Genomic DNA, 27,753 nt, shown 5'->3' with positions numbered 1-27,753 from the left:
AGGATCTCTCCTTCTCTGCTTCATCCACTCTTTTATTAATACTCTCTGTCTGTTTTTCCATCTTTTTCAACATTTTCTCGGTTGCTGTGGTTCATTTGCTTTAACTGTTTTTGCACATTGTCCATTTGCTTTAACTGTTTTTGCACATTGTCCAGTTTGGTGTTGAGAGTAGTCATCTGTTCCATTAGAGGGCGCAGTGCATTTGCTAACAGTGAAGAAAAGTCTGTAGATGCTTCCTGATTCTGGGAGGGAGTCGTTGGTATGTTATTTCCGGTCACCAGTTTTTTTTCCGGCGTTCTCCATCCTCTCCCAGCCATAATATCAACAAGAAGTAAGTTTTCCAAAACAAAGCAAAAGTTATACGTTTTAATTCCGCTTCATATATTTTAGCAGCTTTTGCGTTCGCTTAACTTCTTATGCGCTTGGTTTGGCTCAAAGTCTCTTTATTTTTGCTTTAAAACTGTTTTTACAGTTTATTCCTGAAATCTCCTCCCCCCTGTGCTTCAAACTTAGGCGCTTCCAATTACTACCAAGGCTCCATTCGCTTATTTTTTACCTGAGCTTTGCTTAACTCACAGTTTGTAGCCTTGGAGATCTTTTGGAAGTCTTTTTTACAAGTTTGGTCATGATCGCTTGCTCCGGCAGTCGTCTCTAGGCGCCATGCTGGCTCCGCGGCGACGGTACCTATTGGGGAAGAAGGTGAGCCTCAATTCCTCGGGCGTCCCCTTGGAAGAGGCTCTCCTCAGCTCCCCAGGATGGGGCTCTCCTACAGAGACCCTGGGGGCTGGTCAGGGATGAGCTCGAACCCCTCCTGTCAGCTGGGTCTCGGCGCGTCTCCATCTGAGCGAGACGAGACGCGTCTGAGCGGCAAAACACTTAAACCGGAAGTCAATAATGCCACTTCTCAGTTGTTAACAATATCTCTCTTAATCAATTGGGTGGGATTGAATGTACACCTGGAATAGTGGGATATATTTCTCAGTTGCCTATAAACCTCCTTCATTTAGTCCTCTCTTTCTAAAACAATTGTACCTCCTTTATCAGCAGATTTAAAAATAACATCATTTCCAAGAATCACTGAACTGATTCAGTTGCATCTTTTAATACAGATGAGCTTAAGTATCTCCATCTGGGACTGTTGTTGCATGTGACTAGCTCTGTGCAATTCTACCTGGATCAAGGCCAGGGTATATTACAGCAAAAAGTAATTGTGTTTGACATTATCTGCTCACTTACATAGCATTCAGGTGCTGACTTGAATGCCATACACACATTCCTTGTAACCCTTGACACTAAAATGATGTGCTAAGCCATTATCTTAAATATATGGCGTTTAAGGAAGTGTTTCTTATCAAGTTTGCAATGCTTGGCACCAAATGTGGAACTAAATAACAGAATCCAATTATAATCATTGTCACATTTTGCACAAAGAAAAAGCAATGTCATATTACATAAAATCAAATGACTCTGCTATTTATGTTTTATAGATGCACATTTTGAAGAACAAGGTTTTTAATTACACATATTTAACAAAAAAAAAACCTTTCACACATGTACGCTTCATCCTGTACAAAAGTTTAGCTTAGCTCTTTTCAGTATTAAAAATGCTGTACTACAAAGCTTCAGAACATACACATGCACACACCAAAATCCATGTGTGCATGTCCATACAACCCCATAATAAAGTTCTTTTACTGGGATGGTGATTGCCAGTTACGTGTCCGGGCACTACTATGCATTTTGGTTTATGGTAGGATATACCCATGTTCTTTATTCTTTTACTCTTCTAGGTTTTAATTTCCCTGAATGAATTGCAACTAAGGGTAGGGGAATTGTTTTGTATTCATGCATTACAATAAGGATTACATTTCAATGTGATTTTCTTTGCATTAAACGAATAGTAACAGAATCATAAAAGAGTTAACTTCTGCAGAATCTTTTTTGTAAGCAAGCTGTCACAGCAGGAGACTTTGGATGATTTGTTCAAATTCAGAAAGTACCAATAGGATGATTTGGCTCAATTTACAATAAGGAGTTCAGTAAATTACTGCTTAAAAGAGAGTGCTTTCCAATTTTAAGCCAAATAAGTATCAAGTAGAAAAGTCATTAATAAGGAAGGGAGTGTGGTTCTGTACCCAGTCATTGATAGTGTGATGTATGGGAATGAGAAAAAAGACTGAAAGTTCTGTGGCAGTGGCAATGTTTTTTGGACCAACATAAATTAAATTGCTTGATGTGTGGAATAAAATACATAGTCTAGAGGTTCACTTACACTGGCTTAAGGAAGAACACAAGGTACAGTATTTTTCATTGTCAAAAACCTGTACCGAAACCTTGTTGAGACTATAGTACTGAAACTGATTTCCTTTGAAAGGTTCTTCAGACAGTTTCAGATGATTTCCCCACTCTTATTTATTGCTTTTGTTGCTTTTTAAATTATTTACCATTTTTTCACTCATCAAAGGCCCTCAAGCAACTCATTTAAAATAAAACAATGTAAATAGTCATAAACTGCCACTAATGTATAAGATATGACCAAAGCCAGCAGTAGCAGCAGCAGAAATGAACAGCCATGGAGCCAGCCCTACAGAATGCAAAGGTCTTCTTCAATACTGGATTAAGAGGGCGCCAGCTTGGCAAACCTCTTTGGGTATGGAGTTCCACAAGGGGAGGGGGTACCATTATTAATAAGACAAATGTAACAGTTCTTGTAACCAATGTTCCCTCTAAGCTGTGGAGTCTTGTGAGCAAAATTTCTACTTTCTGAGCTACTGGCATTAAAGTTGTGAGCGAGCGATTCAGCTACTGCATTAATTAATTTGTTCTGGAGCTGTCCTTCCTAAGCTAAGACAAAACTGTGTGAGCCAGAGGCTAAAAAACTGTGAGCTAGCTCACACTGACTCAGCTTAGAGGGAACAGTGCTTGTAACCATCAGTACAGTCTTGGTATACAGTGCCCCTCACATGACATCATTCACTGAGGTTCGTATGGGAGCCCCTTAAATTTATTTTACTTCATTTCTTGTCTGCCTTTTTCGAGAAACTGAAGGCAAATTACATAACTATAAAAGACACTGTCCTATGTACAGTGAACAGTGGAATGTTACAGGACCATACAAATGAAAGACCAATGAAATTTACAAGTATATTAAATCACATAAACTGGATTTCACAATTAACAGTATTCCAATAAATTAACATATTCCAGTAAATTGGATTTCACTACTAAAGGAGCGCTGAATACATCCAGTAAACAAGTATAACACATCCAGTAAATAATTCAGAATGGGGGGTGGGGGGGAGCTGCCTAAAAATTTCACAAGCAATTAAATTAAAACATTATTAAAAAGGTAAAGGTTCCCTTGCTCGAAAGCCAGTCGAGTCCGACTCTAGGGTTGCGGTGCTCATCTCCATTTCAAAGCCGAAGAGCCAGTGCTGTCCGAAGACATTTCTGTGGTCATGTGGCCGACATGACTAAACCCCAAGGCTCACGGAACACTGCTACCTTCCCACCGAAGTGGTACCTATTTATCTACTTGCAATTTCTTGCTTTCGAACTGCTAGGTTGGCAGGAGCTGGAACTAGAGACGGGAGCTCACTCCGTCATGCGGCACACTCGGGTCTCGAACTGCTGAACTACCCACCTTCCACAGCCTGCAGTCTTAACCACTTGAGCCACCGCAGCTCCTAAGAAACATCATTACTTACTAACTAAAAATCAATGCCACCTATGACCAGATCTGAAACCCAGCTAAAAGGGGTCTAGAGCAGATCTGTCATCCAAGACATCTCACATCAGAAAGGGCAATTTAGAGAAAATCAACGCCAGGGTGATTTTTGGTGGTAGTCTGGTTGCTGGTACGGTTCTATATGAAATTGCCCTTGCAAGACATCCCAAGGTAATCTATTTTCACTCCATTTTTAGCAGTGGCTTCTCTTTCACGCCTGATTTGCATTGAAGCTTCCCTCCCAGCCTCCCCTCTTTTCACATGATCCTCAGGATTGTCCACCCATGCTCTTTCAGTTTTTTTTAAAGGAACATGGATAAAATAGTATCACATAGTAATAACACAATACCTTTAAGAAAAACCTTTTTAAAATTCCACATATTTGCAAAAACTTCCGCCGATCACCTTGCCCCTTCTCTAAAAGGCAGGCTGAGCTGTGGGTGATTTTTTTAAAATAAGCATGAGTAATGCTGGATAGGAATAATGCAAAACCTTTAACAACCTTTAAAAAATCTTCATATATTTGCAGATACCTCCTACAATTCCCTCCCCTCTGTCTAAAAGGCAGGTGATTCTCTTCTATTATGCTAAATTGTTGCCCTTTGCAGTCATCTACAAGTGAAAAGAGTAACTGACATGTCACCAAAGTCCTGGAACTATGCTGTTTCCCCCTCAGATACAACAAATTGCTCATTGTAATGGTATCATGGCCAGGAAATACTGTTTTTTTTAAAGGTTTAACATAAAGCAGATTTGTATATGTGTGTGTGTAAAGAATGAGCTGTGGCGGGCACATGCAACAAGCCCCACCCCCTGCTCCCAGCTGCCAAGTTCAGCAGCAAGTAAATCTCCACACATGTTTCCAAGGAAGCATTATGCTTTATTAGATTACAAAACTGGTACCATATCCACAGGATTATTGTTAGGAATAACCAAGGAAACATCCCTACATATAGCAGGATGAGGCAAATGGCTAAGCAAATGATATTCTCGCGCGCGCGGGGGGGAATTCTCCCGGCGGGAGGATACGTAATAAGCGGGAGAGTCTCAGTGCCTCATGAGAGCTGAAAGATTCACACCAGCAGTGGAACGCAAGCCCTCCCCCCTTCACAAGGCCAGATAGATAACACCGTCTGGCAGCACTGGTTCTCACGGTCTCCCTATCGCTGTTTACGGCAAGTGGCGGAGCAGCGAGCAAGCCAGGATCAGAGAAGGGAACAAGCAAAACATGGCAGCTAGCTGACATCATGTGGAGTCAAGAAAAAAACCAATCGAGTCTGGCTAAAACATAGGAAATCCTTGGTATGAAAACAGCCCAGAGCGATGGGTTTTTTTTTAAAGTGATGAACAAATAACTGCCTCCTTTAGTTTCTGAGGGAAAATGCCCAGTATAAGTGATTGAATATGCGATTATTGCTCTGTTCTTAGATACATTATCTTTGCTTTTCCACAGACTTAACTGGAGCAAAGGTGGCATAATGAATGAATCTGAGGTCCCTCTGTTGTGCTTGTTTATTAATATTTATAATGTTTTAATGTGCAAAGCACTTTGTGGTTTCACTGTCATTTATCCTCACAACAACCCAATGAAATGGGTAGAAGAAACTGAATTTATTTACCTGACCAATAAATTCATGGATGAGATTACAATGCAAAATTTGGTCTCCAATCCACTGAAGTACATTGGCTTGCCACATGTATTGACGGCCATAACTACTTTGCATCATCTTTTGTCACAGCATTAACAGAAAACAATAAAGCAATACGGAGAGCTGAAGGAGGTATGAAATACAACATAGGTCATCAATTCATCATGGAATTCATCATGATAAATTTCATCAACAGGTTGTTCTTTGGAAGTATTGTAACTAATCCTTCATGAACTTGAAAAACAATGATAACTTCTCTCCAGCTATAAAGGTTTTTTTACAGTACAGACTTTTGTGTGGATTCAAACAAAGAAAAACTAATACTTGTTGGGGGGAAACCATGTAGGTGAGACTTTATAGGGTCCTCTAACATTATTTTTGTGGCAAAGGGCCTGCATAAGTGTTGCCATTTCACATGCCACAAAGGTAACATTAGAAACCTCAGATTACATGGGAAGGGCCCAAAACATGGTTCCTTCCTGTTCCACCATTGTTCTTCCTGGAAACTTGTACATTATTGTGGTACAAAGGAACCACCCCATGGTCTTCTCTGATGTGGCCCAAATATTCTAACTTTACTGGCACAGAAAAGAGCAGTACTGTACTGGCAGCCTTTCTGCAAAGCTAACAGCACAAGGGCCCCTGATTTTTTTGAAAGGGTCCAGTGAACAGTGCTGGTGTTGTGTCCTTGGATAATACAGATTTTTGTGGTTTGTGTAGTGAGTGTCAGTTGTGTTGTTCATAACTTAATGTATCCATTCAGACCAACTAATTTGAGCTTCAATTCAGTTAGCTTGCATTTCCAAATAAAAATCATGATTAAGCAGACTGGTTATATTAATCAAGTAGCTTGTTCCTGTAACCATTTATTTATTTTTCAGCATTGCATTAACTCCTATCTCTTCCATTTAATTAGTGATTTCTTATGTCGTACTCCTATAAGATGTTTTACTGAAAAGTTGGATAACAGCTTCTTATATTCCTGGGAAACCCATTGTCTTTTAAATGCAAGATATAAAATTACATTTCTTGTATGTTGCACTTAAGTGGGCCACAATCCAGCTAGAATTAGTCATGAACTAATAGTGCAATTCTATGCAGAGATATTCCAGTCTAAGTTAATTGATTTTATTGGGCATAGACTGCAGTAAGTCTGCACAGGGTTACACTGTCAATCCAATCCTGTCTAATTTCCTACTTGTGTGTTCTCTTCCATTTTTGAGACCCCCCCCCCATTTTTATCATGTTTATAACACTGCTTAACTCCCTTTTCTAGTTGATGGATGTAAATCCGGATGAACGGTCTTCTCAACTGAGTGATATCCAAGACATTTCTTATTTGGCTGATATCAACTGGGATGCAGTTTTACAGAAGAGAATAATGCCTGGATTCATTCCAACCGTAAGACAATGTGTTATGTTGCTGCTATTTTTTATTAGAGAGTGTAGTGGTTAAGAGTGATGGACTCTAATATGGAGAACTGGGTTCGATTCCGCACTCCCCCACATGAAGCCAGCTGGTTGACCTTGGGTCAGTCAGAGCTCTCTCAGCCCTGCAAAAAATAAGTCTAGCTCACCACCCAGCATGATGCTATTGAGCTAGAACTTAATGCTGCCAGACAATCTTTGGATCTCTTGGCTATATTACACACAATGCCATATGATAATTAATTTATTAATTAATTGTTTTTTTAGAAGCTGATGATGAGGATGATAGTAATGCATCTATATAATACCTTTTGGTACAGAAAGCATTGAATGCTGTTTAGGATATGTTGGTGGGAATTCCATACCCTAGCACAAAGAGAGTTTATGGAGTATATAAACACCTGAAGGAGACTTATAAATAGAAACATTTGGGATTTAGTAACTAATCATTCTGTAGTAGCCATGTTAATGAAAAGTTCAGTCCTTTTAGGGAAGAGCTCATTTCAAGGTTTGAGGTATAAACCACACTGTAAACCACATTCAGCTGTGTTTCAAATGATCTATCTACCCTTTTGTAGAAAGGCAAGTTGAACTGCGACCCGACCTTTGAACTTGAAGAAATGATCCTGGAGTCTAAGCCACTTCATAAGAAAAAGAAACGCTTGGCCAAGAAGGAAAAAGAAAGCAGTAAAGGTGATTCCATGGAGGTGAGACAGCTTCCAATTATTTTTCTACTCTTGCACCTTTTACCTTGAGTAGGTGGTTTTAGGGGTGGCATCATTGTTGCATGCAAGGCTCAGGGGCTGGATCCACCCAAAGGTGTTGCAGCATATTCTCTGTGGGGGGGCTGCCACATCAGCACCTTACAGATCATTTCCCATCCTTGGAAGTCTGTGCACTCATTTACTAGATGCTATAGAGAAGCTGACCTTGGCTGCAGCAGCTTTCCATTGGGTTGTGCTGCAGCACACCCTATAAACCAAAAGCTGGATTTCCCACCCTGGGGCACGCTGCTATTTTATGTCCCAAGAGTAAGGACTGCCCCACTCCCAGGACCACCGGAGAATGGAAGATTTGTATTCACTTACCATGAAGTTTCCTTTCTTGGTGGTCCGGGAGTGGGGCAGTCCTACCCACCCAGGTTTTGGGGGGGGGCAGTTTCCGGAGGGTTTTTTTTGGGGGGGATGTAGAAACTGGATGAATGTTTATGAAGTTTCTCTGAGATAATAAAACAAAAAATTGTGAGTTAATTGGGTGAGAGAGCGACAGAGGGTTTCAATCTTGGTCTACACCTGCTGGAGGGGCATGAAGTTACAAGATTGGTTGCCCTGAAAATCGAGTTTCACTATGGTGGGGAGAAGTGTTTTTCTTAGTGTGATGTTGGGGGATGCACAGCTTGGAGATGGCTGGGATGTTCCCAGGGGACAGGCCCCTCCCCTTCTTGGATTGATCTGAGAAAACCAACCCTGTTCCAGAGGAGGAGCCTATTCCCAAGAGTAAGGACTGCCCCACTCCCGGACCACTGAGAAAGGAAGCTTCACGGTAAGTGAATACAAATCTTCCATTCTTCTCCACACCCCTTTCTTTCAAGTTCAAAATGCCAGTGATTTTTTTCCGGCTTTGTCTTATTTTGAGAAGTATTTTGCAGATAACATTGTCAGTGTGGGACTTGCTGAAGGGCATGTGAGACGTAACATTCATGGCTGCCATGCTACAGCCATCTTGTGGGGATGGTTCATGTATTGCTGACTGAAACTGGGAATCCTGTCACTACCCTTTCTCTTGTGATCACATTGCTTAAGCAGCCACATTATAGTAGCATATGAAGGGGCCCAATTACTCAGTCTGGGATAACGTGGAAAACTATGGCTGCATACTGACAAGCTTTTAGGAAAGAGCAGTTCATCATTATCTAAACAATAATTAATCTGTATTCTGCCACAAGATGAGCATTTTACCATTCTTTTTTTACCAAAGAGAAGGGCATTATATCCCAATATCCCAGTTATTGGTGCTCCTTTTTAATCACTTCTTTATTCACTGGCAAAACCTGTATTTTGGTACCTTGAATGCCTACCTGAGCCGTATGCTGAAGATTTCTAATCACCTGATATTTTTTCTTGCTTCCATAATGATAGGCTTACATCCTTCAGAAAAACCTGGAGTCACTCGAAAGGGACTTTCTCATTTTCAACAGAGAAAAGTAAGTATTGACCTGAAAATGTAGACTTTGTCTTGGCAAGTTTACTGTAGCATGTCAATAAGACTCCCTAGTTATAATGAAGTCAGATGAGTGTTCCTCAGATAAATAAGAAATGAGTTTGGCAAGGTCTGTAGGAACATACTGGAGATTAGGCAGTGTGCATAGGTTTTCACTGGCTTGCTGTTCAAATGTACGAGGACCAGAAAACTTCACCAAAGTAGTGAGTCCTGCTAAATTTTAATTGTGAAGTCACGTAATAAAATACAGCATGGAAAAAAGTGGGCTTATATGTCCTTCAGGAAAGAAATGATGTCATTAAAGAATGATTGTTCAGTTCCAGCAATAACAGGTAGATGTTCTATGAGCAGAAATAATTTTTCTTGAGACTTTTTTACAATAGTGGCCAGTTTGCACCTTGAAAGTCCACTACTGCATAGGTAGTCTTGCCTAGTGATGTCTTAGCTCTGCTTTTGGATAATTCAGCAATATTAATTTTCCAGCCCCAGTGGCAGTGTGCCCCATACAGAGTTTTCCAGAAAACACTGTCATGGCTACACCTCTAGTTACCTATTGGTGAGCCCGAGAAACTGAATAAGTCTATGCTCATGTAGTAAATTACAAGATGCAAAAAACTGACCCAGTTGTCAATTTCAGTGCTAGTAAATATGGTGCTGTATTAAGAGATAAGACAGTATGTACTGGAGATTCATAGTACATGTGGGGAATGGCAAGGACTTGGCAGGAGCATCTCATTTCCCCCTCCCCCACTATTTCTTGTTTCCCTTCCCTGAAAGCCTCTAGAGGCTCTTCCCTTGTCCTGTTTCTTTCCTCCTGGCAGCCTTTCCAAGGGAAAACTCTAGGCAGTTCCAGGTGGGGTGGACTCAGTTGTGCAGTGCCAGCTGGCAAGCCAGCTCAATAGTGTGGTGTCAGTCAACATGCTGGGCCCAGTTACACCATGTGGAACCTGCAAGGACTGGGGGGGGGGGGCTCACTTTCCCCAGTAACCCCCATCCCACACTATTTCTTCTTTTCCTCCTCTTGGCAGCCCCTATATCAGTTTTCCCTGCTTCCTTCTTTCTTTCCCACCCACCAACCCAGTGGCTACTCTTAGACTTGGCCTCAATGAGTCTTCACTTAAGGCTAAAACAGCCCTTGAAAGAACCCTGTTCCATCTATCTGCCTTTTACTGACAGAAACCAAGCAACTGGCATTACTGTTGTGTTTGCCTAACAACCTCCGCAAATACCAGTGGGATCTTCTTTCTTAAAAGTACCTGTGTTGCTTCTATTATTTGCAGTTATTAACCCCCTGGTTGTTGTTGTTTTTTTAATTTATGTGTTTAGATTTTCTGCAAACCTGGGACTTTGCCCAGGCTAGCCTGATCTCATCATATCTCAGAAGCTAAGTAGGGTCAACCCTGGTTAGTACTTGGATGGGAGACCAAGGAAGTCCAGGCTTTCTCTTCAGAGACAGGCAATGTTAAATCACCTCTGAACGTCTGTTGCCTTGAAAACTCTAAGGGGTCACTGCAAATCAACTGTGACTTGACACCCCCCCCCAAAAAAAGTTGTCTCATCTGTTCATGGTTGCAGTCTCCAGATTTAAACATCCACAGATTTGTTCATGTTGAGAATTAGATATGCTGATACGGCAGATGGCAAATAGACATCTCATAGGTTGCTGGGTCTCATTGTTGCATAATTAAGAACTTCAGTTTCTCTTCCTTTTCTTTCTCAGGATGAGGAAACAACATAATGAAATGCAAGAGAACCTGACACTGGCACAAACCAAAGATGACCAGGAAGAAGAAGATGACCAGAATAATAATCTGTGAAATCTATTTAGTGTCAGCTCTGGTGATACTTTTGAAGGTTCTGGTTTGCAACTTCACTGCTTCATGGAGCATCAGAAACTGCTGTCTTGTCAAGGCAGATGCCTTGCTCTGACGCTTCCAAACCTGAAGCTGAGTATCTCCTTCTGCCGTAAGGAGTTAAGCTCTAGTATCTTGCCTCAGTAAATAAGGCACAAATTCTCATTTTATGCTTTTTATTTTTTTTAAAACTTGATCATAGACAGCAAAGAATGGTTTCCCCCCAAAAAAGGAAGCAAAACGGTGGAAGGTCAATTTCACATTTCCTTTATGTAGCATTTCTTTCAGCAAGACATTGGGATATTGATATCAGATAACAGTCAGCTGCTTATAGAAAAACATAAGGTCTTTATTAAGAGTTTGCTTGTTGGGTGGCTGCATATTTTAACAGATGTTTCAGAAAGAGGGGCTAGAACCACAAATGCAGTGCAGGGGATTCCAGTGGCGATATCAAATGTTGTTAGTAATAGCAACTGCTCTGTCCTACAGCTTATATTCAATGCACAACCTAAAAATATACAAAGAGAAGTTCTCTTTTGTTATAGGCTCTTTCTGATACTGGCAATATATGTATTAAGTAGCAATCAAAAGATTAATTCAGTGTGACCTCTGACAGAGTATGTGAATAAGGCCTTAGAGCTGCTATGTGAGTCAGAAAGCAAATCAGTGATCAGATTCCAGAATGGTAGCTGAGCCTTATTAGTCTGCTGTAGCAAAGAACAACAGAGGGTTTAGTGGACCGTGAAGCCTAGCAGATTTATTGTGACTTAATTTATATAATATGTAACTCTTTAAGGTCTACCACTTGCTTATAGATGGAATGCACCAGCAAGTTCAGTAGCATACTTCAACCATTATGTTGGACAGGAGGAATGATTATAAGCATTTTTCATAAGGGCAACTACAATGAAAAAACACAGTGCTGTTTACTCAGGTTACCTGCTAAAGGTTGATTTTGTGTGGTTGGTGACCATAAGGTCAATTGTATATTTTCCATGTTGTTAAGTGTTTTATGAAGCTTTGTAGGATTAGGTTGCTATTTGAGCCAATATAAATTCAGATCTCCTAGGAGCTGCCAAAAGTCTGAGGTCTGGTGTGGGTTTATCAAGCATTAGGTTAGCCTCACATTTTTAAGACTTTTAGGATAGTGTGTAGCCATCAAAGGCTGACAATGAGCCCCACCAAACTCTTCTTACACTATTTACATTGAAACAAAGCCAGAATCTCAGAATGGGTTCTTTTCCCAGGCTTTTACAATACTAGTTAAAAAGGGGTAAATAATTGTTCACCTCTAAAGGTAAAGGTTTCCCTTGCTTGAAAGCCAGTCGAATCCGACTCTAGGGTGCGGCCAACCTAAATAAAATGGTAACAAATGGCCTTTCATTTTCAAGCATGTGAATGAACTTTCTCAGAAACTAGCAGACATCATTTTAAAGTCTCATTGACTTCAAAAGAAAAATTATGCCCCTCCCCATTAATATTAATAGGAGTATTTCACAGATGTGTTTAACTCTGACTCGATGGTGATTAAAAGATGCTGGGCACAGTTTTGAAGAAGGACATGGAGTTAGTGTTCATTTGTATAATCTATCAAGCAATCCAAACTTTTCTATAGGCACACTGCAAATTTTCTACTGCCAAAGGCAGTCAGGCTTCTCCTGGATTTGCTTCTGGAATATGTAGCTCATCTGTATGCATTAAGCATCCACACTGGAAGAACAGCGTGATAAGCCCCCCCCCCCTTAAATAGACAAACCAAACTACTGGACGTTAAAGTAGAATAACCATCTTGGGGGTAATAGGAAATAAGAGCTATATTCTCTTAATCCCATTGACTGCATCATAAACCCGTCTTACGTACACAGAAAATAGCTTAGTTTTGAAGCAAACGTTCAATCACTGTTTTAATAACTCACTCCCAGGTTATGGTCCAGGCTCCCCCGTCTGCTTTATTTTGGGATCAATGATGAGTCCAATGGCAGTAGTCCTCCTGAGAGGTAATCATTCCAAAACCAGACAACATTTGTATAGAATTCTCCCCCAAACAGCTGAAGTTGTTTTGGGATGATAACTGCAACCTTGACAGTACCACCAAGAGTTTATGCGACCATTACACTCAAAAAAGGTGCTGCTTGATAGAGATCTTTTATCTGAAACTCTGCTGTAACCTTGTTCATCACAGGACAATATCATCCTGTCCAAAAGATGGTCTTCGTTCAGTCCTGACACAGTTACTATAATACTATAATATCTGAACCAATTTTTCAATCTGTACTATATTTTGTCCATCTCATATTGCAGGGACACCTAGTTGACAGTACCAGCTTTAGCTGTTCTCTGTTGATGCAGAGATCAAGACAGAACAGCTGAACATTCACATATTGTTTCTTACCTGGCAGGTGCCCAACCATCAGTGGAAAATCGAGAGATCCGTGGTTCACAAATATTGTAACAAAGTAAATTAACCGGTCCCTGTTGCTCTGCAGTCTCAAGAGAAATAACTACATCCTTGAAGACAGTTTTTATCCCACTTATCAGATACTACCTTGTAAGCCTTAGCACTGTGTAGAGCTAGCAGACTCCCTCCAATTCTGTTTGAGTGATGTGTAAGGGGAAAGCCTGCTTCCAGCAGATAGCTCTATTACAGATGTACCTTCCTGCTCTGGGAAGCCAGATAATGGGGAAGGGGGGGGGAGTTTTCACAAAATGGATACTGGACAGGGAAGAGATTATTCAGTGTTTGCTTTTTCTCTCAAAAGGCTGCATGAAAGCTACTCTGAGTGGCAGTGTCAGGTGTTCCACTTCTATCAGTTGAAAAGTACCTATGGCATCACCAGTGATATCAAGTAGGTGCCCAAGACATGCAATTAAATTCTACTCAGCACTTGCTAACACGGCAGGCCTGTTTGCTTATGGCTTAAAATTAGTAGTTTACAGCAACACCACACTACAGTTTGAGTGAGGGAAAACGTGTTTTCCATCAGTTGGCACTGGGGGGGGGGGATTCCTGGATGTATTCCACAACAGGAACTGTGCATTTAATGTACAATAAAGTTCTTTTGAAAGCCTCATGTCTAATTTGTATCCCAAAATGATTTACACCATGTTTAGGTAAGGATCCAAAGCCCAATATTCATCTTCAGAATGCTAGAAACAAATAATCTTTGGATTTAAAAGGCCATATACTACTGGCTGTTTTGGTACTGCTACTGGATTGCAGGATTTATAGGTGCACTTTTGCCCTCTAATGGTATGTGTAAAGTTCTGTCAAGTTGCAGCCAACTCATGGCAACCCCAGCAAGGGCCTTGCATGGGAAGTGAGAAGTAGAGTTGGTTTGCCACTGCCTTCCTCTGCAGAATCTTCCTTGGTGGGTTCCCTTCCAAGTACTGACCCCTCTTTTGCTTCCGAGATCGGATGAGATCAGGCTATACCATGCTGTCTTCCCTCCTTGACCTCTGATTATCTCTAAGTAGTAATCTCCCAAGAAAAGTTCTGACAAGTGAATTTGCATCTAGCACATTTTAGAGCTTAGTTAGAGGAACAGAGCATCTGTATAGAAGTGTGGTGATAACACAGACTAGCTATCTGCCCCCCAGTAGTAAAAAACATTTCCTCAAATGCAGCTCAAATGGACACAAACAGAGCTTGGCTAGTACATTGAGTAATGTGTTTTTAGTTATTTATATAGTGCCACCAAACTACAGTAAGTTTTTAAAAATATCACTATTCATGTTTGTTTGGCAAAAGTCAGCTTGTCAGTGCATTTAGTCATAGTAGCAGACAAAGGGGAAATATCTGGAAGGTTAAAGAGTTCAGGAGGGCTGTCGTATAACCAGCAATCACTCTTCCAAAAGGGAAAAATCACATACAAGCGGCATAGTGGGTTTCTGGCAGTAGCTGTGCCTAGTTGGTTTAAGACAGATGCATTAGCCAATCTGCCAACCTGTACTTCTGATTGTCCCCTATTGCATTCCTACCAGTATTAGCCCCTGACCTCCACATCCAGTATGGGCTATAGTCACTGCCCAGGGAGACTATTACATAGCAACTAAGACTATGGAGGAGTAGCAGTAGAAATATGAGATCATTTAGAAGACCAGTTCTTTTTGTTGTAATAATGGGGTGTTTTTTTTAAGACTACCTATACATAAAATGTAGGAGGAAAGTGTGATGACATAAACTGCTTTGGGTACACATTGGAGGGGAAAGTGGTATAAATATCTAAAATAAATAAATATAGGACACAATACATGCTCTTAAATGGCATTCATTCATTTCAATGAGGCAACTGCAAGAAGCCAGCAAACTATTTCCAGTGCCCTAAAGAGATATTCTGTTATAGAAGAGTCTGAACTGAGAAAGCTTTTACTGTACTGCACTACCCAATATACATTTCCTGATAGTCTTTACTCAAAGTGATCTGGACAATTAAAAAGTTGCAGTTGTGATTCAGCTCACAGCTGCTAAGAGTACAGATATTTATTTACATACCTACAGTGAACTCCAGTTTTTGGCTCCATTAATGGGCTGATGAAGCTATTCTCAAAATGAGGCCATTCAGTGATAACTGTTGAAGATATTCTTAATTTCCATGGGGGGGGGTAACTTTGCAGTTACACTATACTCACATTTCAAGTTACATTAACATGAAGTACAACTTAAGAGAAACTATTTGATTTCTTCTTTAGCACCCTCAGAGATTGTAATACTGGTACTCGCGTAAGACCAGCTCATTTGCCATTTTGTCACAAGTGATTAGCAGTGAGGAGTAAAGTTATGTGCATGTGAACCAGCTGTTGTAGATTGGCTGATGTTCCTGCATGTGTTAATTTGCAAGCAGGTGTGCACAGTGTGTAATAAAACGTATCCTATAGTATTCATTAACCTGCCATATATTTCTGCTATATGTGAGGACAGAGGAACCCAAAACACAACATCCACTGCTAAACATTACAGGGAAGAAGAGACATAAGACAGTATTTCAGCTGGGCCTTGACAATAAGATGCAAAAAATTGACCAGCAATCTCAAATCCCCAAATATCTACTTCTTTGAAGAATCAGACAAGATGCCTGAATCTGGACAACCATAAGTATTACCATAACCATTACCTTCTCTAAGACCTTGCTCTGCTCTCTACCAAGTGCTGGTAAATAAAGATACCATCTGTAAAAGTCCCCCCAACAACAGCCAGGAATAAAAAGACAATGTATTTCAAACTGATTAGCGCTTCTAAACTATGGGAGGACCACTACCTGTACGATAAAATTAAACCTGGTGATTTGCACTAGACCATCCAACTGGTACAGCAGAGAGTAGCCAACATTTTCACCATCTGAACAGGTAACTCGATTAGCTGATAGAATGACTGCACAGATGCTGTTAAGGAATACATAAATCAGATTCATGGAAGACATGTGAAATGTCTAACCATGCTGGGCATACTAATCTGGTCAAAGGTTCTGGAAAACCCAAGTTCAAATTCCCACTTCGGTCACAGAAACTCACTGGGTGACCTTGTGTCAGGTTCCACAGCAAGTAACTCTTCACACACGTTTCCTAAGAAGCGTTATGCTTTATTAGTGTACAAGACTGGTACCATGTCCACAGGATTATTGTTAGGAATAACTAGAAGGTGGGAACATCCCAATACATATAGCTGGGCAAGGCAACTAGCTAAGCAAATGAACTTTGAGCACGCGCACGGGAAGACTCCCGGTGGGAGATTACATAATGAGCGGGAGAGTCGCAGGGTTTCCTAAGAGCAGAAAGATTCACACCAAATGTGGACCGCAAGCCCTCCCTACTTCACAAGGCCAGACTGATAACGGCGTCTAGCTCCCATGGTCTCCCTGGCATGTTTACTGCAAGCAAGCGGGAACAGGGAAGAGCAGAATACACATAAATGGCAGCTAGCTGACATCCTGCCCCCTCAAAAACACATCAACCCCCCCACAGCCGACAGGGGACCGCCTGGTTTTTCTGGGAATTGGGCATAAAATTTACATAGGAGTTTGGGGGCCCACATGTCTTTTCCCGCCACCCACTTCCGATGTTCGGGACCCCAATGCAGCCATTCCATGAGGTAGAACAATTGCCCACATTTCATTTTAGAGTCCAAAATCGCAGATTATTTCATGATGTCCCTCCCCTTTTACCAGAATTGGGGGCAGCAGGGATTAAATGTTTGGCAAGGCTTCAGTAAACTGAAATGGAAAATTGGATGAATGTTCCACAAGTTCTTAGGAAAGACCAATTCAACAGTCACTTCATTAATCAGCCTAACAACTTTAAATGGCCCAATGTATTTCCATGCCAACTTTTGGCACAACTGTGACAAACGTAGGTTTTTAGTAGATACATATACAGAGTCCCCAGGCTGCAGAGCCCAACCCTCCACCCTCTTCTTGTCAGCCTGATGTTTGTAAGTGGCTTTAGCCAAGTCTAATGCTTCGCAGATCTTGGGCCACGTCTCTCTCAGTGCAGAGCTCCATTCAGAAGCCTCCCCCTCCCTTTCCCCAGAGTGGAAGTCAGAAAGGGGATCGGGGGGCTGTCATAACCAAAAGCCGCTTTGAATGGTGACATTCCTGTAGAAGCGTGGTAAGAATTGTTATGACAAAATTCAGCAAGAGTCAGTAGGTCTGTCCAATCATCCTGTTGGAAGTTTGTGAAACACCTCAAATATTGTTCAAGGATTTGATTAACCCGTTCGGACTGGCCATCGGTCTCTGGATGATAAGCACTGCTCAGGCCCTGTTCAATGCCCATGAGTTCCAGGAGCTCACCCCAAAACTTTGGAACAAATTGGGGCCCCCTGTTCATTATTATTTTGGTAGGTAGTGTGTGTAGCCTGACCACATGGTTGAGGAAAGCTTTGGCCAAAGTCCGAGCCATTGGCACAATGGGGAAAGGAATGAAATGAGCCTGCTTGGAGAATAAATCCACAACCACCCAAATTACCGTCATGGCCTTGCTGGGAAGTAAAGCTGTGATGAAATCCATGGAAATAACCTCCCCTGGTCTATTTGGCGTTGCTAATGGTTTCGGTAATCTGGGGGGCTTCCCCTTCCTGGGTTTACACATAATGCACGTTCAACAGGAGTGTACAAATAGAGACAAATCCTTGCGCATGTGGGGCCACCAGAAGGTGCGTTGTAGGAGATGTAGTGATTTCACAAGACCTGTGTGGGCAGCCGGTTTAGATCCATGCACTAGCCCCATAATTTCCCCCCGCAACAGGTTTGGAACAAACAATTTTGTGTCTTTATACCAACAACCATCCGGCCTCAGCGCCAACTTCCCCCCCCCCCTCCACTTCCCACTTGTCGAGCTCCAAAAAGGTGGTGGTGAATTTGGCCTCCCATCCCCCAGGAGGGGAGGGCAGAGAGGAAACAAGTTTAGCCTGCCTCCATGTTGTTACCGCCCCGCCCAGGTGGAAAGGTGTAAACATAGACTCTAGGACCTCCTCCCGCCGGCTTTCGTGCTGCGGGAGGTGGGACAAGGCATCTGCCAGCGAGTTCGCTTTCCCTGGGAAATGGTGGAGAGTGAATCGAAAAAATCAGCCCATCGGAGTTGCTTGGCATTTAAGTTATGAGGGGTGTGAAGCATTTCAAGGTTCTTGTGATCTGTCCACACTTCATATGGTACCCTTGCCCCTTCCAGCCAATGTCTCCATGTCGAGAGAGCCAGCCGGATTGCCCCAGCTTCCCTGTCCCAAACCGACCAATTGTGCTCGGTGGTGAATTTATGAGACATGTAGGCTAAGGGATGGAGTTCACCATCCGCTCTTTCTTGCAAAATTTATTTATTTATTTATTTATTTGTTTAGAGATTTGTATCCCGCCCTACCCTTACGGCCCAGGGCGGCAAACAAGCGGCAGCGCCGGAAATAAAACATAGATTACATTAAAACCTTAACAATTTTAAACTAAAATGGTGCTCTACAATTCAATTTTAAAAACTTCAAGATGGTCGATATCCCTCACTGGCGGCCGATGGTAGACGAAAAACAGGAACGCCAGAGAATGTTCCTCTTGGGGCAGCAACAACCCTTGCCCCTTTAAGCCAGGGAGATGGTAAATCACGCCACGGTGGTGGTAACGTGGCGGCGGCGGCGGCTCCTACTCGAAAGCCTGGCGGAAGAGCTCCGTCTTGCAGGCCCTGCGGAACTGTACCAGGTCCCGCAGGGCCCGGATCTCCGCCGGGAGCTCATTCCACCAGGTAGGAGCCGCCACCGAGAAAGCCGCCCCACCCATAGCTACATCTGAGGCATCTGTTTGCACCACAAACTTTTTTGTTTCGTCCAGGTGTGCAAGGATGGGCTCGGTGGTGAAAAGGGTTTTCAGCTTGTCGAACGCCTCCTGGCATTCCTGGGTCCACAGCAACTTAGCTCCAGGCTTAGTAGCTTCAGGACCTTTCCCCTTCGTTTTCAGCAAGTCAGTGAGGGGTAATCTCACCTGGGCAAAGTTCGGCAGAAAGTTTCTATGGAAATTGACAAACCCTAAAAAACTTTGGAGTTGCCGGCGAGTTCTGGGGGCCTCCCACCCCAAAATGTCTTTAACCTTCCCCCGGTCCATTTCCATGCCCCGTGGGGAGATGTGGTAGCCCAAGAAATCAATTTCTGTCCAAGTGTGAGTTCCACACACCAGAAATCAATTTCTGGTGTGTGGAACTCGCACTTGGACAGTTTGGCAAACAGTTTGTGCTTGTGCAACTTTTTGAGGACCTCTCTCACCAACTGCACATGGGAGGTCTTGTCGGGGGAGTAAATCAGAATGTCGTCCAAGAAAACAAGCACCCCCTTAAACAGATGCTCATGCAACACTTCATTTATCAAATTCATGAAGACCCTCGGGCCCCCCTGAAGAGCAAAAGGCATCACCAGATATTCAAACTGGCCCAGAGGAGTATTGAAAGCGGTCTTATACTCATCCCCCTCTCTTAAGCGCACCCGAAGCGTCGCACAGATCAAGTTTGGAAAAGATTTTCCCTTTAGCCACTTCGGTGAGGAGATCCTTGATCAATGGCATTGGGTACACATTTGTAGAGGAGACAGCATTCAACCCCCTATAGTCTGTGCACAGACGCAAACCCCCATCCTTCTTTTTTTGTAAGAGAACAGGAGCTGCATACGGGGAGGAAGCGGGTCGGATGAAACCTCGCGCAAGGTTTTTGTCAATAAACTTCCGCAACTCCACTTTCTCCCAGGGGCTCATGGCATAGATTTCCCTTTTGGCATTTTGTTGCCCTGGCAGCAGCTTGATAGCACAGTCAGAATTGCGATGGGGGGGGGGCAGCTCATCAGCTTCAGCTTCGCCAAACACTTGAGCCAGATCCCTATATTCCTGAGGGATTTAATTCCTCAGCAGCTAAGCATGCTCGAACCTGGTCACTGACAGGCGTCACCCCCCACTTCGGGTTCCAGAGGTGACTTTGGCATCTGTGGGAGATTAACTTTACCACTCTGTCCCCCCACAAAATATACGGATCATGCCCATGGAACCATGGGTTTCCCAGTACCAAGGGGAATCTAGCCCCTGGGGCCACGATAAAGGTCCTTTCCTCCCAATGATCCCCTGCCCCCATGCGTAATGATACAGTCTCGTATTTACAGGTGTTAGCCGAACTGCTTTATCTACAGCAGAGGCAAGACTAAATGTTTGGGGTCCCTTCGCCTGTGTATACAGAAGTCCAAAACCGACCCAAGGAATTTCCCAGTGGTATTAACGGAGACGAGACTAGTACCTTGAAATCAATTTTCTTTTTACTAAGTAATACTATTTGGTTCACATACATACAAAAACGGAATCACACACACAATCATACAAGTTCCTCAGGGTTACAAGAGTAGGAAATAGTCACTTTTATACTAAAGGATGGGAAAGGGGAGTAGCAAATACTTATCTGATCCGAAGCTTGACCTTCTCAACGAAGAATACAGGAAGACTAGAATAACTATAGGAAATCTATATGCACACGGTTGGAACCTGCCAAACACGTGTGGACCTTTGTGGCTGCAGTCCACGAGGTCAGTAAGAACAGAGAGTTACTTGTACAGCAAGGCTGTACGTAAATAGCTTAAGAGAGAAGATGGCTAGCGGGGTCCAAACTGTTGCACCTCACTGTATATAGGGGGGCTCTTGGGGGCTGGCATTGGTGCCATCCTCCTTGTCCTTCCCACCTGTGGTCCGTCCCAAGAACTAATACTATTGGTTATTAAGCAATGACGTACCTACCTAAGAGGAGTGGGCAATATTGAAATCTAAACCTTTAACTCAGGGGAGGCATCTGGTCAAGGTGTGAAGATGGTACCAAGGCAACCTTTGATGTGTAGAGAGATGTAGCTTGGTCCCAAGCCATAAAACAACCATTCTACAGGAAACTGTCTTTTTGGATGCAAACCAGATACCAAGGGTTACGTGTCTCCTTACAGTTCATGCATGGTAGTTGAAACCATAAAAGTTATCGTTTGTACTGACCCATAATGGCGATGCTTTCTTCTTCCTCAGGCTGGGGCTGTTTGAGTGCAAACCTCATTAGCATAAAGTGCAGGCAGAGCATCTCTTCACAGTATTCAGAGCACACAGCTTTCCCAAACCCATAGGGAGTCATAGTCACAGTCCATGGCAGTGAGTGTGTGTCAGCAAACATAAATACATAAAAGCAAATATTCATTTCATCTGCTAACACAGGGTTCTTTCATCGGGGATCCATCCATTTGGGTAAATACTAAGGGCTCGGTCAACTTGACCACATCTGCATCCAAGGCAGCGACCAGGGAGGGGTTAATTAAATCTCGCCCACACCCCGAGTCGATGAGGCCCTGGACCCTGATGTGTGTGCCCAGCGCGGGATTTATCAAAGTCACAGTCACGAAAAAGAGGGGTTCAACAGCAAGTAACTCTTCACACACGTTTCCTAAGAAGCGTTATGCTTTATTAGTGTACAAGACTGGTACCATGTCCACAGGATTATTGTTAGGAATAACTAGAAGGTGGGAACATCCCAATACATATAGCTGGGCAAGGCAACTAGCTAAGCAAATGAACTTTGAGCACGCGCACGGGAAGACTCCCGGTGGGAGATTACATAATGAGCGGGAGAGTCGCAGGGTTTCCTAAGAGCAGAAAGATTCACACCAAATGTGGACCGCAAGCCCTCCCTACTTCACAAGGCCAGACTGATAACGGCGTCTAGCTCCCATGGTCTCCCTGGCATGTTTACTGCAAGCAAGCGGGAACAGGGAAGGGCAGAATACACATAAATGGCAGCTAGCTGACACCCTGGACCACTCACTCTGTCAGCCTGATCTATCTCACATAGTTGTTGCTGTGAGAACAAATGGAGAAGGGAGGACTGCTATCATAAACTGTCTTAGGTACCTACTGTGGAGAAAGGCACACAGAACACCCCCCTCCCCGTGGGGTGGAGCAGTGTTAGCCGGCGAACGGAAGTCCAGCTCGCAAGATTAAAAAGCCTAGAGAGATCTCCTCAGCATGAAGAAATCCTGTAATGGGCCGTTCCGGCAAGGTGGTGGCAGTGCGGCACTACAACTCAAAGGAGTTTGGAGAAAAGCTGACGCCATCAAACCAGGCTGAGGAAAAATGCCGTCTGGATCACGTCTCATCTTCAAAACTGAACGAAACCCTCATCGGCAGCAAACGTGTGTGAATTAAAATGTATATATGTTGTCCGCCCCTACCCCACAAATCATTGTTAGTCCCTCGTAATATTGAGTAACTGTAAATCGCTCAGAGCCAGCAAGCCCTAAAGGATTGAGCGATCAATTAATTGAAAGATTATTATTATTATTATTACTGTAACTGTCTAAACAAACACAAGTGTATATTGGGGTGTGTAAAAATTTTTTTTTGGGTCCATTCGGATTCGGCCGAATTCGGCAGAATCCATTTCAGCTGGCAGTAAGACTCCCACATGTCAGTTTCGTCAGTACTAGCTGATTCGGGAGTCTTTCGGCCAGCCGAATGTCAATTTCAGCCCCATTATATCCTATGGCAATTGAAGTCAATGGAGAAAACATAGGGTATATTCTGGAGGCTGGAGGGGAGGAGGCTTGAGGGAGAGACTCCAAACTCGCAGGTTAGCTTGCTGGAGCCTCTCCCCAAGATACCAACCATGTTTCAAAAGCATTGGACCAGGGGGTCCAATTCTACGGGCCCTCAAACAGGTTGCCCCTATCCCCTCCATTGTTCTCTATGGTGGGATACCCTGCAAGTTTGGAGCCTCTCCCTCAAACCCCCTCCCCTCCAGCCCCCAGAATATACCCTATGTTTTCGCCAATGACTTCAATGGCCCATAGGATATAATGGGGCCGAATTGCCGCTGAAATTCAGCGGCAAGCCAATTCAGATCAGAGAACCTGAATCAGCCTGCAGCAGCCTGAAAGGGGTCCGAATGGGCCATTTTCGGGGGTGCATTCGGTTCGGACGAACTGAATGCACATCCCTAATGCACATGTGCTTAGCTTTCTTTCACTGGAACCAGCAGGCCTTAGAAAACAATGGTATCCAGCTTTCTGTCTGAGAACAGATTTCTTTATGTCAATCAATCTAGTTGAGATGAGAAACTAATTTATTTGGTTTCTGAACTAATGTTGAGAATGTACTCAGTCCCTTAAAGATTGTATTTAGTAAATTTTACTCATATCTAATTTCCCTTATAGACCACAACATAGGAGTGTATGGGCCCTGTATTTTGAGAATTTGGCACCAACTTGTGGCAAAATGGTAGTATGACATCAGTCACAAAATTTGAAGAATCTGTAAGCTCCATTCCTGAGCAAACCATGCCACAGGAACTCCTGAAAACTAGCCAGCATTCCTCCTCCATGAGGAAATATCAAGCTGTCCAAAAAAGAAATAAGACCTATGGCCTTGCATAACTGTCCTGGGACCCAATACCTCTCCCCCCAACATGGACTGTAGTTCCTTGTGCAAGTTTTTTTTAAAAAAATTAAGGTACTGATTTAGGGGGTACCAGCTTGGTTGTCTGTCCCTCCCAACCTCAGATAGTAGGCCTTAGAACAAAGGAATTATAAGCACATGAATAATGTTTGCTGAATATAAATCACTGCTACCAATTTTGTCTTGTATGAACCAGCAAGACCCAAAGCGAAGATTATAGCTTTATCTATGACAAAAGCCACCTTGGGTTCCTTACTGGTAAAAAAAAATAATATTCATCTAGAAAACCCACTAGAATAGTTTACATTTGACAAGAATATTTTAAAAATATTTTTTTAATGTACAACATAGATTGGCAGGAAGCACATTTGGCATAAATAAGGATATGTCTAGACAGCAGTATTCCATGCTTTGCATTCACCGCATGAAATCAAATGCCTCATGAACCCACTTTGTAGGCTGCATAACTCATGGTAGTCCCACAATTGGGTCTCCACAGTGATAACTGGCAATGGACGCATGGCTGTATTACAAGTGTGTGGGCTTCACGAGGGCTGTGGTGGACTATGCCCACATTCAAAATCACCATGGGGCATGCTGTGAATGTCAGCAAATTGTGTAGACTCAAAAAAACTTAGTACGCCTTACCCTTCCAAAGATTATGGAATAAAAAGGAACCTCAAGAATCACTGCATGTCTCCACAAGGCTAAAAGAAATGCTCGCCACAACTTTGCTGAGCAGATCAATTATCTATTTTTTTTATCTGAAAACAAGTTCAGATGATGGGAGAGAGAAGCTTGGTCTTACACAAGTTCAGACTACTTGTTTTCTTGAAATAAAGGATAGCATGCTCTGTTTACCCTCCCCAAAAGGAATAGAAACTAATCTCTCCTTATATATAATTGAATAGTGGGTGCCAAAGTTCTAAAATGCACTCCTTTAGTGTATGGACGCTTGAACTGTCAGTCAGAAGACGCTGGCTGGGTTGACTGGCTGCTTTGTGCAGTCCCGCCCAGTGTTTCAAGGTCTTTTGCATATGGAAGCTGATTGGACTTCACTGCATTCCACACCTCAAACTCACCCCCCTCCCCGCAAGGCAGTTGGAATGTCAGTTGCATATGGAACCTTCAAGGTCTTTTGCATATGGAAGCTGATTGGACTTCACTCCATTCCACACCTCATACTCCCCCCCCCTCGCCCGCAAGGCAGTTGGAATGTCTGGTGGTGTGTAGGTCCCAGGATCATGTTTTAAAAGCTGCCTGGGTAGATGGGGACCTCAGACAGGTTACAGTGCCATAGACTCCACCCTCCAACCCAGCTATTTGCTCCTGGGGAACTATTGTTGCCAATCTTGGCCCAGCACCCATCAAACCATTCTCTTCAACCCCCTGCTGTGCAGCACACTTTCCCCTAGGGTTGCTAATCTCCAGGTGGGACCTGGAGATCTCCCACTGCTACAATTGATTTCCAGATGACAGAGATCAGTTTCCCCTGGAGAAAATGGCTGCTTTGGAGGGTAGACCCTATGACATTATACCTGCTGAGTCCTTCCGCCCCCCCGCCCAATGCTGCCCTCTACAGAATCCACCCCCCAAACCTCCAGGTATTTCCCTCCTTAGAGCTGGCAACCCTACATTCCCCTCAGTGCCTGTTGGTAGGCAACTAAGCTTGGTCCTGTCACCTACTTTGGCCTTTGGGAGAAAACACATTGGGGCCAGTCCTGATAGGGTTGCCAACTCCAGATGGGAAATTCCTGGAGATTTGAGGGATGGAGCCTGAAGAGGGTGAGGTTTGAGGAGGGGTGGGACCTCAGACAGGTACACTGCCATAGACTCCACCCTCCAAACCAGTCAGTCTCACATAGGGAACCATTGTTGCCAATCTCCAGGTGAGGGCTGGAGAGCACTCAGTATTACAACTGCTCTGCAGAAGGGAGGGCAGAAGTCAGCTGAAGTCAAAGGGGCAGATAATGGTAGGTTGATGGTTAGCTGGGAAGGAGATGGGGTTGCCAACTACATGCTGACAAATTCCTGGGGATTTGAGGGGTGGAGCCTGGAGAGGGTGGGGTTTGCAGAGGGGTGGGACCTCAGACAGGTAGAATGCCATAGACTACACCCTCCAAACCAGCCACTTTGTCCTGGGTAACAATTCCTGCCAATCTCCAGGTGAGGGCTACAGATCACTCACAATTACAACTGCTCTTCAGGTAGCAGAGATCAGTTCCTCTGGAGAAAACAGTGGACTCTGTCATTATACCCTGCTGAGGTCACCACAGCAAATTGACACTGTTTGCCCAAAGCCAGAGCACTCCCCCAGAGCCTCTTTCTAGATCTCGTTGTATTGCTTTCACAACGGGCTTTACTGCTAGTAGAATTAATATAAAGAGATGGAAAATAAAGTTAATTTATCAGAATAAGGCAAATAGAAAAATATTACTTTCAATTTTTTTATTCAGTAAAATGTACGAAGTAATAAAATCTCTAACAGGAGTAAGTGATGCAACAGAGCCATTACAAAGATGGCTGAGCTTCCCAATGGCCTCATGTACTGCTCAGAGGCAACTTGTCTTGTCAGCATTGAGTGGGGGAAAAAAACATGGACACAATACACAGGTCTACTTGGTCCCCCCATCCACCTCCCTCTACCCTGCCCCACCTCCTTCTGCTCCCACCCATCCCCAACACTAAACTCCTGGGCTGACTCTGCCCGAGTCACCTGACTAAACAGCTTGTTCATGTCATTGATCTCCCATCTTATTCCAATCCCCTTCTTACAATGTGTCATCACACAAGCACTCACCATGTACAATTACTTAGTCACCGGTCAGATTTGCATGCATGTAAAAAAACTGGGAAAATATTAAGGCTATGAATAAACGTAAAAGAAACCCGCAATATTTTTTAAAGCTAGGTAGCGAGTAGCATTTATGAAACATAAGGCTTGAGGCTTATTGATTCTTCCAAATTTGAACACTTCTCCATCGCTCTTTCATTCTTAAATATTAATGTACCATTGCTTAGTTTATCAAATAACAAGTTCCCCTCCCATTCCCTCTGGGATGCTTAACTCAGAGATGTTATATTAGAGCGGCCTCCTGGGGGCGCTACTATGCGCTTGCTTGCTGAGCGAACCCCTTCATCAACTTGGGTACCTGCAGTATATGTAGAAGACGGGGAGAAGAAAGAGAATGAGAAAGAAAAATTAGAAGCTTTTCCTCACAGGACTGTGAATCAGTCACATGGGAATATCTTTTCATGTTTCCATGGATATTCCATGGAATATCTTTCCATGTTTCTTTTAAGATATTGTTTATCTTCTCTTTTTCCTCTTAATTGTCAATCTTTTCATAACACTTTCTTTGGCAGCAATTACACTAGCTAGCTCTTGAAATGTTATGGTTTCTGTCCACAGTGAAAGCCAGTGGCAGGTTACACAGCCGGTAGAAGGCAGTCACCCACTGTTGCAGCTAGTGGTAGCTTCAGTTTCCCAGTTTCATTATTGATCTTTATTTGAAAAGCTAGCCCCATCACCTAGGTGAGGTGCTACTGCTTCTGACGTTGTCAGGGAACTTCTGAAAAGTGCCTCATACTGTACCAAATATAAGCAACATCCTTCCAGATGAGGTAGAAGTCCTGCAGATTACAACCACTGCACCATATTCTTAAACTTACCTGATAAGCTAAATCCAGACTGATGGAGATTCCTGACCGGAGGTGTTTGCCGGGTTGGGGATCCACGAGTAGAGCCTGCAGGAGTACCCCCTTTAGGTGTAGTGGTCAAATCAAACACAGGCCCATCATACATTCCTCTTGGCACAGCATGCATTTCAGCCATCTGTCATTGGAAGAAACAAAGAAGAGCAATATTAATGATTGCATGCTAGGCCTCTCAAATGATTATATTTCATTTCCAAGACCACTACTAAGGTTTTTCTGTAATAATTCATACACCA

At 43.1% G+C, this 27,753-nt stretch overlaps 2 protein-coding genes across 3 annotated transcripts in view; one reads left to right on the top strand and one right to left on the bottom strand.

The window, feature by feature from the left end:
- Window positions 1-10,841, top strand: part of STK32A (serine/threonine kinase 32A) — a 123,678-nt gene extending 112,837 nt beyond the window's left edge. The window contains exons 7-10 of the mRNA XM_015418159.1: window positions 6,653-6,778; window positions 7,383-7,511; window positions 8,943-9,007; window positions 10,745-10,841. Coding sequence (XP_015273645.1) covers window positions 6,653-6,778; window positions 7,383-7,511; window positions 8,943-9,007; window positions 10,745-10,841 — 417 coding nt within the window. The remainder of the gene's footprint in view (window positions 1-6,652; window positions 6,779-7,382; window positions 7,512-8,942; window positions 9,008-10,744) is intronic.
- Window positions 10,842-26,305: 15,464 nt separating this feature from the next.
- The window catches only part of DPYSL3 (dihydropyrimidinase like 3), a 118,369-nt gene continuing 116,921 nt past the window's right edge, over window positions 26,306-27,753 (bottom strand). Inside the window, exons 13-14 of one of the 2 annotated variants that reach the window (XM_015418160.1) lie at window positions 27,473-27,635; window positions 26,306-26,952 (exon numbers count right to left, since the gene is read on the bottom strand). In XM_015418160.1, coding sequence (XP_015273646.1) covers window positions 26,864-26,952; window positions 27,473-27,635 — 252 coding nt within the window. In that variant the 3' untranslated portion in view covers window positions 26,306-26,863. The remainder of the gene's footprint in view (window positions 26,953-27,472; window positions 27,636-27,753) is intronic. The other variant, XM_015418161.1, reaches the window with a different exon arrangement.

Source organism: Gekko japonicus, unplaced genomic scaffold (genome assembly GCF_001447785.1).
Source record: "Gekko japonicus isolate JY-2015 unplaced genomic scaffold, Gekko_japonicus_V1.1 scaffold1877, whole genome shotgun sequence".
NCBI lineage: Eukaryota > Metazoa > Chordata > Lepidosauria > Squamata > Gekkonidae > Gekko > Gekko japonicus.
Note: the sequence above shows the minus strand (reverse complement) of the source record. Positions and strands in the feature narration are given on the sequence as shown.